Source organism: Toxorhynchites rutilus, chromosome 2, assembly GCF_029784135.1.
Source record: "Toxorhynchites rutilus septentrionalis strain SRP chromosome 2, ASM2978413v1, whole genome shotgun sequence".
NCBI lineage: Eukaryota > Metazoa > Arthropoda > Insecta > Diptera > Culicidae > Toxorhynchites > Toxorhynchites rutilus.
Window position 1 is genome coordinate 250,406,383 of NC_073745.1, and position 19,872 is coordinate 250,426,254.

The following is a 19,872-nucleotide window of genomic DNA, read 5'->3' on the forward strand; positions in this document are numbered from 1 at the left end:
TGTTTGGCGCTTGGTTTACGTTGTACGAATGATGCCTAGAGGTGCGATTCCTTTAAGGAAATACTAAACAACATGTAGCATGATATTTGATACTTGCAAGTGTTGTCATTGTTGTTGTTTCCATGCGGTGCCAAAGATATATTGATGTAGTTATGAGATGTGGAATAATGGTGCTTGTGCAACATGTATATAATCGACTGTAGCTGAGTCTATGTCAATTGCGAAAAAGGCAAAAAAAAAAAAAAAACGTTCGAGATAAATTTTCATTGCATTGACATGAAATAAATTGCGACTTACGGTCAGCTAGTGTATCGTTTTGCGAGGGCAAGAATGAATCATCAATCAATTATCGTCAACAAATTCTACAATGAAAAAACCATTTCAGAGATTATTCTACTAAGCAGTTGTTTCTAAAATTTCACAGCATTATAGAATAATATCCGAAGATATAAATAAGCGACTTATATAGAATAACAGTGTAGTTCTACGTCAACAATGCGGTCGTATCTTAGACACAACCTCCTATAATTTTTTTTTCTCGCAAAAGTTCATAGATTAGATTTTGCAAAGTTGCAGCTCTATTGATCTAAATTTCACGGGACATTAGGGAAGAGTCTTCACTCATCTCCTTTTTGCTGCAACTGAACTGACAGCAACACGTAACAGTGAAATGCTAGATAAAACTTCATTGTTCCGAAGCTTCCTGCTCCCCCACTGTTTCCTCATCAATCGTTCATCATCGCCCCGAACAATGGTCCTCCAGGGGGGACCATTTGCTGCTGCTGGTGTTAGAAATGCTCGTTGTCCCATTGCTACCCCGAGTGTGTTCTCGGGAGCGTAGATATTGATCGTTCGTCGTCTCCGACGCCGAGTTCGTTTGGCCAACGAGCCAAATAAAACTCGTAGCGTACGCAAACTTTTCCTCCTGCAGGGAGGGAATGATAAAAAAACACTTTCTGCAGCAATTACTCGAAGCAAGCAGCTCTCGCAATGAGATGAGAGAAGGCAGATACCGAGGAGCGAAAGTAAATAACAATGATAATAATGAAAGATGAAAACGAAAATAAGTGCTATGAGAAGCGATTAAACGAGAACCGGAGCCGTCCGTCCGAAATTCCGCAGAAACACACTTGAACCTTGTGCTCTCTCCAGTACCAGGCCTTGGCGGACCGAGAGAGAGGCGGGAGGAGCAAAAACACGAAGACAAACATAACACTTTAAGAAAATGAAATTGCTTCATCCGGAAAATTAATGCTATCAACTACTGCATTAATCGGCTATCCGCGTTGATCTTCTCCGAACCAAGTTGACTTTTGTTTGAGCTGCTGAAAATTAAGCGGAATCTGCCGAAATCGGAAGGGATCTTCGAGTGCTGTTGTGTTTTACCTCCTTTCTGTTTGTTTTGGGTGTTTTAATGATTACGCGTTAGTAATCAAGTAACGTAGGAATTAAACAGCTTGTGATTAGATGACATTTAGAATCAGAGAAATTAATAACAGCGGACATTCAATTGCCCCCAGAGTTTGAAAGTTCTAATTAACCTGTGAGATTTATGTTCATCAAAATAATTAGGAAAAATACGGGGTGAATGCAAGATGAAGTCCAAAATCATATACGAGACGAAACCTTCAGTCTACGAAAGGATATTGAATTAGGATAATGAAAGAATATGAATATTGTTTATAATTCTTATAAAAACCAGAGAAAATGTGAATTTAATTACCCTTATTCAGGAGTTGCTAGATTAAATTGAAGAACGGAAAGGTTATCTGAATCAATATTTTCCACTCTCCCTAGCCAATCGAGCAACTTCGGTCAAGAAACTTCGAAACCGCTGTTATGGACTTCCTTTATCTAAATCAGCGGTACTCAACCTTTATTCATAGGGGCCCAAACACGCGTTAGTCAAATCGTCGCGGGCCGCAAAAAAAAGATAGAACTACGAAATTATTGCCGGTCAGCACATTAAAGAACATTAAAGAAATTTAATATTAAAACTCTTTGATACAAATATTTGATAGCGATGACAGGGGCCGATAAATGAATGCTTCCACTGAGTGAAGAGGGCGAACGCTTCGTGAAGCAATTTGAGTAGATTGTCAAATAAATTCAGTTTGGTTTTTCAAGGCTAGAGGCGGATGAACTGAGAAAGCTTAAAGCCTCTATAATTCAAAACATATAATCCAAAACGAAATTTGGCATGTGGAGATTTTGGGGTGCAATAAATGATTATATGATGGTTAGACATTCCTCCCCGCTTTCTAAGGGGACACTGCCATACAACTGAAACACAAATTTCTTCATTACTCGAGAACTAATCAAGCAAATGGAACCACAGTTGGCATATGGAGGTTTTAGGGTCCAATAAATGTTTCTATGGTAGTTATACACTCCACCCCCTCTTTAACAAAACAAATACAAATGAAACTCAAATTTCTACATTACTCGAGAATCAGTCAAGCAAATTAAACGAAATTTGGCATATGGAGATTTTAGGGAGCAATAAATTTTTTTACGGTGGTTTGACACTCCTTTCCCCTCTCTAAAGAAGGGGGGAGAGGGTGCTGAACAACTCTAGAACTAATCAAACCAGGACCCGAAATCTTCGAAGGTGAAAAATGAAGACCGACTCTACTCTCAGTAGCTTCGCTTCGACTAGAACTGCTTCGGCAGTCACCCACAACAAAAAGTGACTTGACTAGAAAATGAATTGACTAGCGTTGACTAGCGAGGATAACTGGTGAACAAGTCCAGTCAGTGGTTATTTTAACTGACTCGACTAATGAATACAAATCTGCCTATTAATTCAACTGACCTCAATCCACACTTCCATTTCCCCCTGACACTAATGTTATACCCACGTATGCAATCTTATTTTACGTCCATATAAAGAGGAACGAAAACATGATTTCTGATGCAAAAACAGAAGTTACCCCATCAATGGATGGTTTATTGTCTACCCATCGTGAATTCAAACCAACGAACTTAGACATTTATCAAGTATGCTATAAAGGTCCTCGCGTTAGTATTAGTAAATAGCGAGCAAAATAGCGCACACACACTGCACGCTATTTTATACGTGTGAGTAATTTTCGTGTACGATACAAAAGAATCTAACTCAGCTGTAGCGTATGTCAAACCACGTTGAACTCGAACATCGATGCATGCCCACGTACATGGGAGAGAGAGAAAAACAGGAACGAATTCGTTTTGGGGGAAGTCACTTCAAAATGCAATGAGGACAATTGGACTGGGAAGAATGAAATGATATAGTCGAGTCGGTAGAGGGGATAGCGACTAAACGCCCGACTGACTGTTCAGTCGTTTTGGCGGAGAAACTGCGTGAAGAAGCCAAAAATCATTACTAACTGACTACGGATATAATCAGTTAGATAGTCAGCTGACTAACGGGTGTTAAATAAAAAATGAGAATTTTTTCAATCACTCTAAAAAAAATTTTTTTTTTCATCGATTTCAGTATTTTTTATTAATAACATAATGTATTTTCTTAAAAAAAATGTCAGTGAATGTTTGAGTAAGGGCCGTGGTCTGCTGTTCGACGCAACTTTGTCGCGATGCTCTCTCAAGAACGTTGTACGGCACTTACGTCCATTTTCCGGATACAATTCCGGATTCTTGTAGTCATTTGCTTCGTGTCCTTGGCCCTCCAATTGTTTTTATACACTAGGGCACTGAGTGAGCCAAAGAAATCCTCTATTGGGCGGCACTGGGGCAAGTTTGTTGGGTTACGATCTTTCGGCACGAACGGTATCTTTTTCTCCTCCCAGCGTCTTCTTGGCGTAATGGGAAGACGCCTTGTCCGGCCAGAAGACGTACTTCCCATCCGCGTGATGCTCGTTTAGGAACGGCAGCAGGATTTTATCGAGGCACTCTTCTCGATAGATTTGTTGGTTGATTGCCAGACCACTCGGCTTAAACCAAGGCTTTGAAATGCCCCGGTCGGAAAAGGCGATGTACAACATAACCTTTATTTTTAAACTTGTGCTTGAACTTGTATTTCACTTCAGGCGGTGTGGATGACTTGTCGCTGGAGTAGTAATTATCTTTTCCTGGAATATGCGTTTTGGACAGCGGAAAATAACTTTCGTCGTCTAGAACGAAAGACGTCCCGCGGTATTTTTTGGTCATCCACCGACACTGTAATTTAACCGTCTCAATCTGCTCCTCCGTGTACTCCGGCGACCTCGTCTACTTCCTGCAGACGATTCCTTCCATCTTGAGGGTCCGATGGGTCAATACGTGGGAGCAGCCATATTTCCGACCGGCGTCACGTAGGCTGGTTGCGTCCTTGTTGTCAAACAGCTTCTTTAACGATGTCTTCCTCTGCTTCGTCATTATCGTCACCGGACGACTACTTCCGACCTTCCGCTCTACGTTCAGGGAACCCAGGATATGATATACCGTACTGACAGGTACATTTTCTTCCTTAGAATGTGCCACCGTGAACTTTTTTCCTTGCTGGAAATGCGTTTCGTAGAACCGTACAATGCGTTCACGGAGCACGTGCTGTTTCGACGCCATCTTTGCTTTGACTAAATTCAAACTAGCAAAACCAAACACGCCTACTGTTTCTAGGGAGCCTAAAGAGCAATTTTCTTGGAGAAAGAAAATTTTACGCTTTGAGTTACTGAAAGGTATTGAAAAAATTCTCATTTTTTATTTAACACCCGTTATCCTCAGTTGACTACGACTATACAGAGCCCTGAATCAAACAAATGGAATCAAACTTAACATGTAGAGGTTTTAGGGATCGATAAAGGTTTCTATGGTATTTCGACACTCCTCCGCCCTCTTTAAAGGGGAAACACAAATTTCTGCATGACTTGAGAACTAAGCAAGCAAATTGAGCCATATTTGGCATGTGGAGGTTTTAGGGTGCAATAAATGTTTTTAGGGTGGTTGGACACTCCACCTCCCTCTCTAAGGAGGGGCTGCCATACAAAAGAAACACAAACTTCTGCATAACTCGAGAACTAATCAAACAAATGGAGCCAAATTTGGGATGTGAGGGTTTTTGGGTACGAAAAATGTTTCAATGATGATATGACACCCCTTCTTCCTCAGGAAAGAAGATAGGGTCCCATAGAAACAATGCACATATTTCAACCAAACATATTCAAACCAAGCATGACAATTGAAAATTTTCGAAAAATTCTGTAGGAAAATGAGAAAATTTGAAACATTCAATTCGCATGTGTTCTACAATTACATATTGACAAGCGGTTGTTAGTCCATTTGATGTTTGTGGTAACGAAATTGTGATAAAACGCACACTCATATCGTCTTCTATCTATATAAATAAAAATGAATCGCCGAATGTGTTAATAAGAGCAAAACTCGAGAAAGGAATTGTCCGATTCAGGGCTGTCTTCATTCTATCATATTTGCTGTATCAAACATTTATTCCATGTAACGGAGAAACGTGTTATTTGAAAGTGGATGAAAAATCTTGCACGAGAATTGTGTCTGAAATTAATTTGATATTATAATGTCGAGTTTTGGTAGAAGTACTGAAATGTTATAGTGAAGAATAATTTTAAAAGGTAGATTTTGATCTTCTAAATCAATGAACAGTTCTGCGATAGGACTCGTAAACGTGCGCTTAGTAAGAAAGCGTGGATGTGATAACGAAAATAAATTTTGGGCGAGACGAAGTTTGCCGGGTCAGCTAGTAAAAAATAAAAAAATTAAAATTAGACTAATTCTTTGGTGTTTCGAATTTTTGGTTTTTTTAGACTTATGGGAATCGTGATATGCAAACACTTTTAAAAACTAACTACTTTCAACAATTTATTCATTTATCACTAATCACACGGCACCACCGGTGCTCCACAAGAACTGCACAGCGAAAAAGAGGGCGAGCCATGCGCTCGCGGCCCTCTTATGACCGCATACTGCTGACGCTGCACGCTCCACGTTGTCGACCGTAGGTTGGCGGACCCGAGTGGCGTGATGTACCAAACGGTTCCGTAACGGCTTCCCCCTTAGCTGAAAGACGTCCTCGGCTTTCGTCTACTGCTGAAGTATCAGCGGTACCTCTCTGGACTCGGGATGGGCCTCGGTTGATGCGATGGTATCCTGTTCGATGACTTCTGGTTTGCTGTTGGTAAGGAGTGTCTTCCAGGCGGCGAATTTCAAAACGATGATTATGGATGAACCCAGTATGCAGATTAGTAAAGTTGATGAGATTACGGATGCTATCCATCCCAGGAAATGAAGTTTCCAATGGAGGTTTTCGGCTGTCAGGTTAAGGTGTGTGATATGGTTACGCTGTTCCATATGTAACTCCTGTAAATGTTCCAACGGAATGTGGTTAAACAGTTTGGTTGGATTTACCTTCAATCCCGTGGTAGGTATGAACGGCTGTATCTCCATGTTTGTGTTGACATATTCCTCGTCATCCAATTTCAGTGTACAGTTTGAGTATTGGATTAGGAACGACCCCTGTAGAGTGCGTTGGGTGACTGAACAGTTTGACGAAAGTGTTACATTGATTGCATTGACGACTATATTGCCATCATTGATTTTCCGAATAGTTTTGTTTCCGTAGGTGCGTTCTATGGGACACTCTGCTGTATTTCCGGAGACCAATTGTTGCATACAACCCGTCAAAGGTTCTAGATCCGTTGAGGAACATATAAACATGGCGTTGGCTTTGGAACAAGCGCTTTTTATCATGAATGATTTCTGTCCTTTCAAATAAAACTGTGTTTGTAGGTGGACTCTGTGGCGATCTACAATGACTGGTTCAATGAAGTTGAGGGTGTACTGTACATTTTTGATCCTGGGTATCTTCAGTATGTACATGAAAATTTCGTTGTTTAATACTGCGTAGGCATTGGCAGTACTAAGTATGCTATCGACCGAGTTAAGCCCGAAACCGTCATTAATGAGGGAATGATGAATGGTTTCCAATTCGTCGAGGTGAATGATGCGGCTGCTTGGGATACTCCGTCTCGCTAGTGTGATCCCCTCTTCGATTATGTCTAAGTAGTATAATAGCTCATCAATTTTGAATATTAATTCTAATACATCAAAGCCCTCTAAGGAATGTATTACATTTTCCTCATTTTCCAGTATGACGTTAATTGCTTTTGTAATGTTGCTCATTCGTGAATCGAAAGCACTATTGATTCTTATTTGCTTGTTATTCTCGCTAATTAATGAATTTAATGACGAATTTATAATCTTAAGGTCGTCTGCATCAGGGCTTCCCGATACGTATTTCCAGGCCTTTCCGAGAGATTCCCATCGTTTTCTCCTACGTAGTGGTTTTATTCGGTTGTAACTCAAGTTTATTTTGTCTAATTTTGCTTTAACTATTGACTTAAAAGGCGTTTGATTCGACAATCTCTCCATAGAAACGGCGTTAAAGTTTTCTACAATTGTTCCAATTGAGGTCAAGTTTATGGGGTGCACAATTCGCAGAGAACTAGTGCTTATTTTAGCGGGTCCTAACGGAACTATAATGATCGGACTCTGATCCAGGGTATGAATTCTCAAGTCTGAAGTGGCCATCCCTACCAGCGTAAGGAGCCACAGTATTCTGCAAGAAAATATAAAGTGTTGTTTTAGTTAGCTCTTTTCATATCTAATTTGTGAATTTTGATAGCCTTTTCATCTGTTACAGTTTTGCTGGTTTGACTTTGGATTTTAATTGGCCTAAATCTATTGGTGTAAGGGGTCGGCTTTCCTTTCCCTTTAACTAAAGCTTCACTGATGGTGAGGTTTTCATATTCTTTATTGTTTTGACTTTCATTTTTCTGATTGTGTATCCTCGCTTCTAACGCAATATTTTCCCTGGCAGTTAGTATTATTTTTGCTTTCTGTGTATTTATATCCTCCGGGTTCAATGAATGAGAATTTCCAAAAATTATATCCCTAGGTCTTAATTTCGTAGTTGAATGTTTGGTATCGTTATATAGGGCAGTTACTATGGAGAGCCCTTCGTATAAGGTTAGTTCTTCAAGTTTTCTCCTGTTTGACATGTACATTTCTAAAAGCGTGTTGTGGTATCTCTCGACAATGCCATTGCTGTTACTAGTACTGGCAAAGTGTATATCAATATTTTGATTTTGGAGAAAGGTTTTGAATTTTGAGCTTCTGAAAGATGTGGCTTGATCACATGTTATAGTTTTTGGTAGGCCGAAAATTTTAAAGTATTTTGTAATTACTTCGATCAGCTCATCCGCCGTTTCATTCTGGATTTTGAAAATTTGGGCAAATTTGGAAAATGCGTCAACAAGGGTAAGGAATTTTTCACCCTCCTTGACGTATACGTCAATGAAAATGTTCTCTAATGGTTTGTCGTATGCTCTTCGAGTTATTGGAATTTTGAAGGGACGTCGTTCGTATTTCGCGAACTTGCAGTCCTCACAATTTTTTGCGAATGATTTGATCTTCGTAATCATATCGGGGAAGAAAACTGACTGACGAATCTCCTCGTATGTGAGCTTCCAACTTCTGTGGTTAAAATTATGGCTCTTACGAATAAATTCCTCTTGATCAGTTTTAGAAATAAGATCAGGGAGTTTTAGATTGCAAAATTGTACTTTCATGCCTTTGAATTGATCTTTCATTATTTTAGAACACAATTGTGCAATCTCTAGGGGAGCGAATATACCATTGGATATGGTCGGGGAAAGATAACTTTTAAGAATGTTTCGGATTTCATCTTCGGAATATTCTTCACGGTTGAAAGTATGCCTGCTGTAACCTGAAAATATAGAATAAAATATGTGAGCCGATTTTCTAGGATCGTTTGACACATTAATTATCAGCTGATTCTTAAACTTGTTAATTATTTCTGGTCCATATATCGGGTCATTTTCATAAAGCTCGTTTTGCAAAACGGTTTGAATATTTAGTTCAGATTCGTCAGCTCGTGGTATCCGGGATAAACCATCGGCCACTACATTTTGTTTTCCTTTTTTGTAAACCAACTGGAAATCGAATTGCTCCAGGTATAGCCGTTGGCGAGTCACTCGTCCTGTAGCATCTGTTAACTTGATTTCCTTAGTAAGAGGCTCATGATCTGTGTATATGGTAAACTGCCTACCATACAGATATGGCCGGAACTTTTTAGCTGCAAAATAGATAGCTAACAGTTCCTTGGCGGTGGCAGAATATTTCTCTTCCGCCTTTGTCAATGTTCTTGATAGATAGGCAATGGGTTTTTCACCTCCATTCACTATCTGTGTGAGGACCGCCCCGATCGCAAAGTTTGACGCGTCCGTAGTCAAAACGAACGGCTCGTCAAAATTGGGGTAGTGCAATAAGAGATCCGAACTCATTATATTTTTCAATTCAGTAAAGGCTTTTTCATATTCCGGAGTAATTTCTATGGATTTGGTTTTTCCACGAAGCACACTTGTCATCGGCTTTGCGATTTTAGCAAAGTCGGGAATGAATCTTCTATAGTATGAAATTGTTCCAAGGAAGGATTTTAGTTCCTTCGGGGTTTTCGGAAGAGGCCAGTTTTTCACTGCTTCAACCTTCTTGAGATTAGGTTTAACCCCTTCCGTAGTAACCACGTGACCGAGGAATTCAACTTCTTTACGAAGGAATTCCGACTTGTCACACTGAACTCTAAGGTTTGCTTCCTTTAGAGTTTTTAAAACCTTTTGAATGTCTTTCATGTGCTCTTCCAAAGAGCTGGAAAAAATTATGATGTCGTCCATATAGACGAAACATCTAATACCTAAATGTTTCCGTAATACCGAATCCATCAGGCGTTGGAATGTTGCGGGCGCATTCTTCAATCCGAACGGCATCCGCACAAATTCGTATTTCCCATGATCGACGTTAAACGCCGTTTTTGGGATGTCAGCTGGGTCTACCTCTATTTGGTGGAACCCGCTGGCCAGGTCGAGCACAGAGAAATACTGCGCATTTCCTAGACGATCCAAAATTTCGCTGATTTCCGGTATTGGATACCGATCAGACGGTGTGATTTTATTTAATTTTCTGTAATCTACCACTATGCGGTACTTTTTCGCACCTGAGTTGTCGACCTTCTTAGGTACGACCCAAATAGGAGAAGTCCAGGCAGATGAAGACTCTCTAATAATGCCTGTATCCAACATCTTTTGGATTTGTTCACTCACTATTTCTCTTAGATGGTACGGATATTTATATGTCTTTTGGTGTATTGGCTTGTTATCGGTGGTCTCTATTCTATGCTTTACTTGATGTGTAAAGGTAAGTTTTTGACCTTCCTGGAAGAAGATGCTTTTGAATGGCTGTAAGGTCTTTGCAAGAAGTTTGACCTCCTCTTTATTTAGATGATCCGCAGGGAAATTCAAATTCTCTTTTGGATTATCGGTTTTTATAAGAAAGTCTTTATTTTCGAATGGTTTCGACAATATAGGCTTCGGTAGGCCTTTTGAATGTACATGAACCATCGCACTATTATTCTTTGCCAAGTAAAGTCCCGGTTGGACTGAAACATTTGCAGTAATGTTAAGCTCATCTTCGATTAGAAACGTTCCATCTTGTAAAGTTGGAATTTTCATGAAAGTTTCGAAATTTTCGTGAAAATTCATGGAAGAAGGGAAATACCGGTAAAATTGGTACGTAGATTTCCCAATAATCAACTCGTGTTTATCTGTATTGATCACGGCTTTCAAGGCTGCTAAGTTTTCGTACCCTATGAGCCCGTCAAAAAATTTATGAAATTTAAACACATGAAATGGTAGTGCTCTGTTGACATCTTTCGGAAAAAGATTCGCGTGCACCACTTTATCCAAAATAAATTTTCCATTTTTGTTTGTGACGATGGCTGGCTGATCAGTCACTTTTGCGTTTGCCACATGTTCTGGATTCATATACGATTTGTTCGCACCTGTGTCTATCAAGAATTTTAAGATTCCCTTGTTAGATCGGTAGCGAATGTAAGGAATGAAATTGTTCAAGTTATTGTCTGGTCTTCCTCTCCTCTGTGAAAATTTACTTCGCGTGTATTTTGCATTTCGCACTCGGTCGCGTTATTGTCATCATCGTCATCATCATCATCACTATCCACGTCAACCTCGTTGGTGTTATGTTCCACGCGCGGTTTAAATTGCTGAATCGGTCGTTTGAATGCAGTTTTTGCGTTCGTTTCTTTGGCATATGCTCTGTAAGAGCTGTTGCTGTTGTTGTTATTATTATAGCCACCAGAACCACTGCTACTAGGGTTACTGTGCTGTTTGAAAATTTGTTTTGCGGGTTTCGTTCTACTTTCCGCGTTTTGATTAGTGCATACAGCCTGGTATGCCTCTTCTAAAGATTTTGGTTTCGATTGCCTGATAATGGAGGCCAGGGGCTCTCCGATGTTGTCCAAATATCGTGTGATTGTTATCACATCAACTACCTCTCGAGCCGATAACGGGTTCGAGGATAGATTGGCTTTTAGCCTAGTGTTAATTTCTTTGATTTCATTAAAGAATCTCAAATGATTCTTATCTCCTTTCTTCAAATGGAACATCGCCGACAAATTAGTGGCGAAGTCCTTCTGGTCCCCATATTGTTCGATGAGAACCGATTTGATACCGTGAATGGTATCGGGATCACCATTTGCGCATAATATCACGCGAGCGTCCCCTTTGATTTTATTTTTTATTGCCCGCAAATATATCGAGCTAAGCGAGTCGGGTTGCCCGTTCTCGCCTTTTATTTTAAACATTTCGTAAAGCTCGTTGACTTCCTTGAGCCAACTTGCCAATTCCTTTTTATTTCCGGAAAATTCCGACATATTTTTAATAGGGTCGGGGATGGCATATTTGTTGCCCTCCCTGGCCACTACCAATGCTCGGAGCTGTTCAAGCTCTGTTTTGAGTGCTTCAAGTTCACTGGCTCTTGTTTCCGGCATGATTGATAATAGAGTTTTAGATGTTGAGAAGTAATTCACTTACGGTTGTGTTTGCAGCATCCGGGTGATCCTTCGACGGCTGGTTACTCGTGCGGCGGGATCTTCCACTATTTTAACACCTCACGATCCCACTTCTGACACCACTTATGGGAATCGTGATATGCAAACACTTTTAAAAACTAACTACTTTCAACAATTTATTCATTTATCACTAATCACACGGCACCACCGGTGCTCCACAAGAACTGCACAGCGAAAAAGAGGGCGAGCCATGCGCTCGCGGCCCTCTTATGACCGCATACTGCTGACGCTGCACGCTCCACGTTGTCGACCGTAGGTTGGCGGACCCGAGTGGCGTGATGTACCAAACGGTTCCGTAACGTAGATCCATTAAAACATAATTTTCATTTAAATGTACCTATTTTCGATATGTGTTTTTTTTTCAGGATTATAGAGGGTTTTGCTGTACAATTTTCGATAATTTGATAATTTGATTTTGATAATTTGAAATTATTAAATTAAGTTTTGAGACACAGCACTGCTATGTTCGTACTTGTTTTTTTTTTATATTCATGATTTTTTCATAATGTATCGAGCAGTATTTTAACTATTTTAAGGCAATTCTTGAATACAGCTATAACAAATGGGTTTTGCGTTGGAAAAAAAAAATTAGATGATAAATAAAGTATTTTCTTCAAAAACACAAATTCCCGGTATAAATTGGACAGAATATACAAATAACAATAATTAATAACAATAATTAATAACAATATTAATAACATATTAATTTTTTTTTTCCAATGTCAAGTTTATTCATTGTATAAAAGTTGTCATTATATGTTTACATCTAAATAAAATTCTAAGGCTGCAGTATCTATCAGCCCTTCTGTTTCATTTATGAATTCCACATAATTTGTGAAGGTTTTCAGTACTTGAATTCGTTGGCTTTTTGTGATGTTATTTAATGACGGCCGTAATAATTCTCCGAAAGAGGGACGTTGCCATCCTCCTAACATAACTGCAAGTTTTTGCTGTATTAGTCTCCAAGATGCCGCTACTCGAGGACACTCGCTGAATTTGTGCGTTATTGTTTCCACAGCTATATTACAATGGAGGCAGTTTGCTCCATCTGCCCGCTGTATAGTATGTATAAGTTTCCGATGTTGTGTTTTTCCATTCACGATGAGGTACAGACCACTGCGCTGGCTTGATGAAATTTGTCTGCATGCGATATTACGCCATATTCGTCGCCAGTCTGACGCTGGGTGCTTGCGCTCTATCCTAGGCTGCTCTGTCTGCTCAATGAAGAAATTATGAATCAGCACGCTGGATGGGTTTCGTTGTATTTGAAGTGTTAATAGCGGTAATTGTTCCCGTATTTGTCTCAGACACGGGAAATCTGCCGGTGAAGGAGTTGTTTGTACGAAGAAAGAACTATAAAACAGAATGTAAGCGGTTTCTTTCAGATGTCGATTTATGAGTAACGCCTTGCATTTTAATGCTGGAAGCTGTAGTTTCAGTCCGCCCTGTTTTTCACTTCTCGCAAGTTGCTGAATTGGTACCCGTGCTGGTAATCGTTTCCACAGAAACGACCCCATTATCGATGTTATTTTAGCTGTGTGAACAGTATACGGTGGAATGACCGATGCCACATACCACATCCTCGAAAGGACGAATATATTTAATAGTGTTACCTTCTGCACCAAATTAAGGCTCCTGAGTGAATGAAGCCAGATTTTCTGCGCTACTCGAGAGACGAGCGCATCCCAATTAAGCTTAACCATCTCCCGTATGGAGTTTGCAAAAACAATGCCAAGGATTTTACCCGTTTCCCTTGTTTGTATCCGTGGTACTATTAATCGATTTTCATCCACCACTCCCACATCGATTGAAATCGTTTTCTGTCGATTCAGTTTCGCCCCTGCGACGTTTTCGAATTGGAGGAACAAATCATCAATAAGATCAATTTTCTGGGTGGATGTGACCACCACACTGACATCGTCCGCGTATGCCACGCACAGGTCACTGCCGCAAATGCGCTCGAGTCGTGTAAGAAGTGGATGAAGGTATAACGCAAATAGCATCATTGAGAGCGGATCGCCTTGTCTCACCGATCTCTCGATGGGGAAGACACGCGATAGATGCCCGTTCATCAGGAGCCGAGAGGTAGATCTCTCAGCAATACGCTGCAGAAGCCCGACGAAGCACGGGTTTACACCGAGCGATAGCATCGTACGGTGAAGGAATGAGTGCGATACCCGATCGAACGCGTGTTCGAGATCGAAGGAGATGAGCTTTCCGTTCCCCTCTCTGGCGATTAGTTCTGCTATTCTATCCTTCAGTCCGAGAGTGGCTTGGAAAATGTTACGGCCGGGATTGCAGCACTTTTGCGCTTCGCTCGGTAGTCGGTTGTTTCGTAGCACGTGTTCCAAACGGGCTCTCATAATTCTGCTGAGGATTTTAAAGTCCATATTAAGGAGCGTGATCGGCCGAAAAGCTCGAGCGGTGTCGCCGTTGATTTTCTTCTTCACTAGTACTATAGTGCCCCTTGCGAATTCGGGATAGAAATGTGTCGTTTTTGCTTCGTTTATTACCAGATTGAGTTCCCTATGTATGACGTCAAAGGCTTTCTGATAAAACTCTTTTGGGAGACCATCGGACCCTGGCGATTTTCTCGCTGTTGCTGTTTTGATCGATGTACATATTTCTTCCGTTGTTATCTCTCTCATCAGAGAGGCGTTTGTTTCATCGTCTGCCGGTATTACTTGATCACACTCAAACGTGTTCACAACTTCATCGCTTCGCTCCGTCGCTGAGTAGAGTCCCCTGAAATATTCGAACATGTGATTTTCGATTTCTGCAGGATCTCGCAAGAGCTCTCCATTCTCAGTTCGTATATTCGTAACAGTTGTTTTTTTCCGTCTCCTTTCTCCCAACTGAAATGTGGAAATGTTTTCGCCGGCCACTATCGTGACATTGATGCGCATGAATTTTTGCGCGAAACGTCGTTGATGTTCGAGCATTTGCGCTTTTAATCGATTGATGGTCGTTAGCATAACAGGATTCTGGTAATAATTGTCGTATGCCATTTTGAGTTGGCCATATAATCGTTGTTGTTCGAACGTTGTTGTTGGAAGAACGAAGAAATTTTAGGTTTTGCGAAAAAAAAAGCCACCATGCCATCCAGTTACTGTAATTCCTTCGCTGACGCGTCCAAAATTGCCACCGGATCCGAAGTTCATAAATATTTTGTGGTGTCAAGATATGTGATCGTAAGCACCAAAATCCTTGCCCTAGCGCGCTCACCTCGGATGGCAAATTCGTGTTGTTAGTGCTTTGTGATCTGAGAAAGAACACACATGTGTAGCGGCACTCCTCAAATGCGCACAAAGTCCATTGCTGACGTATATACGATCGAGCCTGGATGTCGCATTATGGGTGATATACGTTGGTGCGGGAGTTGATGGGTACAGCTTAACCCATAGATCATGTAGTTGTAGTTGCCGAACCGTCGCATTTAAAGCGGGACTCATGTTGTAGTGTGTAGCATCGCTCGGTAGAAGCACACAGTTGAAATCTCCGGCGAGTATCGTATGTTCGGTGTTGTGTCGAAGGTAGTAGGCGATAGTGCCATTGAAAAAACGCTCTCTTTCGGCACGCAGCGCTGCTCCTGAAGGAGCATAGACGTTACAGAGTGTCGTGTTTTGCACTCTCAATGCGATCAGGCGACCATCCAGGCTCTTCTCGACATGCGAGTACTGGATGTGTTCTTTCAGCGCTATTGCCGTTCCTCTCCTCGCGTGGTCCACATTACACAAGACGTTATATCCGGAAATAGTAAGGTGATCATTCTCCACCTCCTGTAAGAAGACGATGTCGAGCTCCATCGTACGTATAAAAGTCCTGAGGGCATTTAGCTTGGTCGGATTTGTGATGGTGTTAATGTTGATAGTAGCAATGTTATAGCTGGCGAAACGATCCATTAGAGTGTTTGTTCTCCACGCTCATCATCGCTATCCTCTCGCCGTTTCTTACCCGGCGGTCTTGTGCGAAGTGTTCGGGTAGCGGTCGAGACTGACGACGAATCTGTTTCGTTGCCATCGGATTTACCACTAGCAGTTTTGCGAACCACTCCACTGCTAGCAGGGGGGCGCTGACCTTGTGTATCGATCAGTGACCCGCTGTCCGATGGCTGAGCCGCACTTGGAGGTGCGAGAAGCGCTGTTACATTTGTCACAACACAAGGGTTTCTGTTGGTGGCTGACTTCATCGGAGAAAAGATTTCGTTGCTCCTAGCAGTTTTACTAATCACTCCGCTGCTAGTGGAGGGTCGTTGACTTTGGGTATCAGTCATTGACCCGCTATCCCACGGCTTATTCGCACTGGTCGATGCTTGTGACGCTGATAAATCTGGCATCGACCCATGCTGTTTTGAGGCTCTTGGTGGTGGCATGGATCTTGATGGCTCTGACGGTTTCGTCGGCAGCTTCGGTTTCTTCGCCGCTCGTGTTGCTGGGGCAGGCTGTTTCGCAGCATCGGCATACGACTTCTGCACCAGCATATATTAATAACAAATGTTGACTATTTTTTTGAACCCCTGTGAGGTTCTACAAAGTTGACGTAGGATTACGTTAGGCTATCTGTCGCATGCTGATTTTGGTTGTTTGAAAAAATATATTATTAAACTCTTTGATAATTATCTGATGGCCCTGATAAGGGCCGTTTGGTTTGGTTGTTGGGTATTTTTTGTTCATTTCACCAGTGTTACAATCGAGCTTTCGGTATCAGTGATAGAAAGTTGTTTCAGCTCCGATGCACGTTTACGAGATTGGCGCTCATATTGCGTGAACATATATTCCGACATATTTACTCGCGTAAAACTTTATGGAGCAACAAAAACAACAATTCACTCCTGTTGTTTTTTTGGCAGCGGTAGCTTTTTCGGAGCCGCTGCTGCTTATTTCTGTTTTTATTTTGGTGGTTTTCGTTGACACCATCACGTCGAGCTAAACGGCGAATAGCGAGTTTGATACACTGGATATTGTCATGTAGAACCTTGCGATACGCTTTTATCCTCCTTTGCCTTCCTTGCCGCATGAAGTCATGTTGGTTGATGTTGATCTGATGTGACCACACTTAAAACACTAAAAACATATATGTTTACCGATCTGAGCGTCGAACAAAATGAGGAATCTGACTGAGCAGCAGCATCAGCAGAAAGAGAGAACATGCCTGAAACTTTCTGCTCATGATGTTTGCTGTTGCCATCAGTACTGGACCGATGCGGGACACAGCTCGATTGTTGATGTTAGGCCTCGATGTTTACCGCCGCTGCTGCTGCTACTGCCACTTAAGTTCGATATGAGACACAGCTCAATTGTTGGTCGCTCAGATTCGATGCTCGTCTTGAATTTCACTGCTGCACTTTCACGATTCCAAGAAGCGTGTGCTCGCACTTCTGATGGAGAGAGCGTGCCCGAAATGCTCCGCTCGCGATGCTTGCTGCTGCCACTAGTAGAGTAGTAGTAGTTTGCCGCTGCTTATACTGCCATAGAAGGTTGATGTAAGGCACAGCTAGCCTATTGACCACACAGCTTCGATGCTCATCTACATATTAGCCGCGTCCACTGCTGCTGCTCTCCACTTGTTGTTGTCCGTTCCACGTCCGTTGTAAAAATGAATAAAATCCACGAACGCTCCATCCTTTTATATCATTTGGTATGTGTGAAGTAGACGCCTCCTACTCGATTGTCATGCAGCTTGCCGGTGAACGAACGAATCGGGCGCGAAAAAGAAATGACGTCAATTTCGATCAATCAGGCCTAGGTATCTACCACTATCCAATGGTTGAGATTTCACACCAGCGCGATGTGCATACTTTTCGGTGCAGTGCTCCGTACAGGGGTAGCACTTCGGCGGAGCACACTGCCGTAATGAAAGGGTTAAACCGACGCCGAACCGAACAGCGATGAACGCACCCATATCACGAACTTCGACATTTGATTAGCTATTATGGTGCTACTCGCCCGTGTAGTTCGCGCAAAGGCATCGGCAAAATATTAATATATATATATATATATATATATATATATATATATATATATATATATATATATATATATATATATATATATATATATATATATATATATATATATATATATATATATATATATATATATATATATATATATATATATATATATATATATAGCCAAATATGGCTCAATTTGCTTGCTTAGTTCTCAAGTCATGCAGAAATTTGTGTTTTCCCCTTTAAAGTGGGCGGAGGAGTGTCGAAATACCATAGAAACCTTTATCGATCCCTAAAACCTCTACATGTTAAGTTTGATTCCATTTATTTGATTCAGGGCTCTGTATAGTCGTAGTCAACTGAGGATAACGGGTGTTAAATAAAAAATGAGAATTTTTTCAATACCTTTCAGTAACTCAAAGCGTAAAATTTTCTTTCTCCAAGAAAATTTCTCTTTAGGCTCCCTAGAAACAGTAGGCGTGTTTGGTTTTGCTAGTTTGAATTTAGTCAAAGCAAAGATGGCGTCGAAACAGCACGTGCTATATATATATATATATATATATATATATATATATATATATATATATATATATCATATATATATATATATATATATATATATATATATATATATATGATATATATATATATATATATATATATATATATATATATCATATATATATATATATATATATATATATATATCATATATATATATATATATATATATATATATATATATATATATATATATATATATATATATATATATATATATATATATATATATGTCATTCGCCTCCCTTACCGCATCCAGTCAGGTTGGTTGATGGAAAGTATGTTTCTGACGTGATAAGTTTCCTGTTAGTTGCACATGATCAAAGAAAATATAAAAGTAAACATTATTTTTGATCGTAGTTTTATATCATTTTTATGATAAGTGGAAAACAATAAATTAAACTCTTTCGTTTCAAAGCAATATCGAAAGTCCTGAAAAGGACTGGAATGGTTAAATGGGTTGTACGGAATCTGCTGCGTGCTAATGTGAGGTTTCAGTCGGATGTAGCAGTTGTTAACTTTTTCGCAGCGGTAGTTTTTCGGAGTCGCTGCTGCTTTCCTTGGCTTTGGCATCTTCGGCTTCTGTGCGTCGGTTTGCAAGGGTTTCGTTGACACCATCACTGTGAGCTACACAACGGATAGCGGGTTTGATACACTGGATGTTGTCATGTGCAACCTTACGATACACCCTTCCTTCCTTTGTCTCCTTTACCTCCATAACCGCATCTAATTGTATTGGTTGATGTGAACAGGAGTACCAGCAATGCACACTGGAAACACATATGTTTATCGATCTGAGCGTCCAACAAGAATGAGAAATGCCTGAAACTCTCTACTCATGATATTTGTTGTTGCCAACAGTAGTGGACCGATGCGAGACACAGCTCGATTGTTGAGGTTCAGCCTCGATGTTTACCGCCGCTGCTGCTGCTACTGCCACTTATGTGAGACACAGCTCAATTGTTGGCCGCTCAGATTCGATGCTGCACTTTCACGATGCCAAGAAACGTTCTCGCACTTCTGACGGAGAGAGCGTGCCTGAAACGATCCGCTTGTGATGTTTGCTGCTGCCACTAGTAGTAGACCGGTTTCAACAACCGTTGCTACTGTTTGCCGCTGCTTATGCTGCCATAAAAGCTCGATGTGAGACACAGCTCGCATTTTGACCGCTCAACTTCTATGCTCGCCTATATATTAGCCGCTTTCACTGCTGCTGCTCTCCACTTGTTGTTGTCCGTTCCACGTCCGTTGTAAGAATGAATGAGACTCACGAATGCTCCTTCCTTTTATATCATTTGGTATGTGTGAAGTAGGCGCCTCCTACTCGATTGCCATGCAGCTTGCCGGTGAGAGAACGAATCGGGCGCGAAAAAGAAATGACGTCAATTTCGACCAATCAGGACTG

The 19,872-nt window shown here is 40.9% G+C and overlaps 1 protein-coding gene across 2 annotated transcripts; it reads right to left on the minus strand.

Annotated features, from left to right (window-relative positions):
- Window positions 1-5,839: 5,839 nt before the first annotated feature.
- LOC129770100 (uncharacterized) lies at window positions 5,840-12,064 on the minus strand. Of its 2 annotated transcripts, XM_055772730.1 has the most exons (3): window positions 11,916-12,064; window positions 6,358-7,567; window positions 6,079-6,260 (listed from the first exon to the last, which is right to left on the minus strand). In XM_055772730.1, exons 1-3 carry the CDS (start codon window positions 11,930-11,932, stop codon window positions 6,219-6,221), a joined length of 1,269 nt encoding a protein of 422 aa, XP_055628705.1. In that variant the 5' UTR covers window positions 11,933-12,064; the 3' UTR covers window positions 6,079-6,218. The 2 variants fall into 2 exon arrangements, with proteins under 2 accessions (XP_055628703.1, XP_055628705.1); XM_055772728.1 differs by having other exon boundaries at window positions 5,840-7,567.
- Between the last annotated feature and the right edge of the window lie 7,808 nt (window positions 12,065-19,872).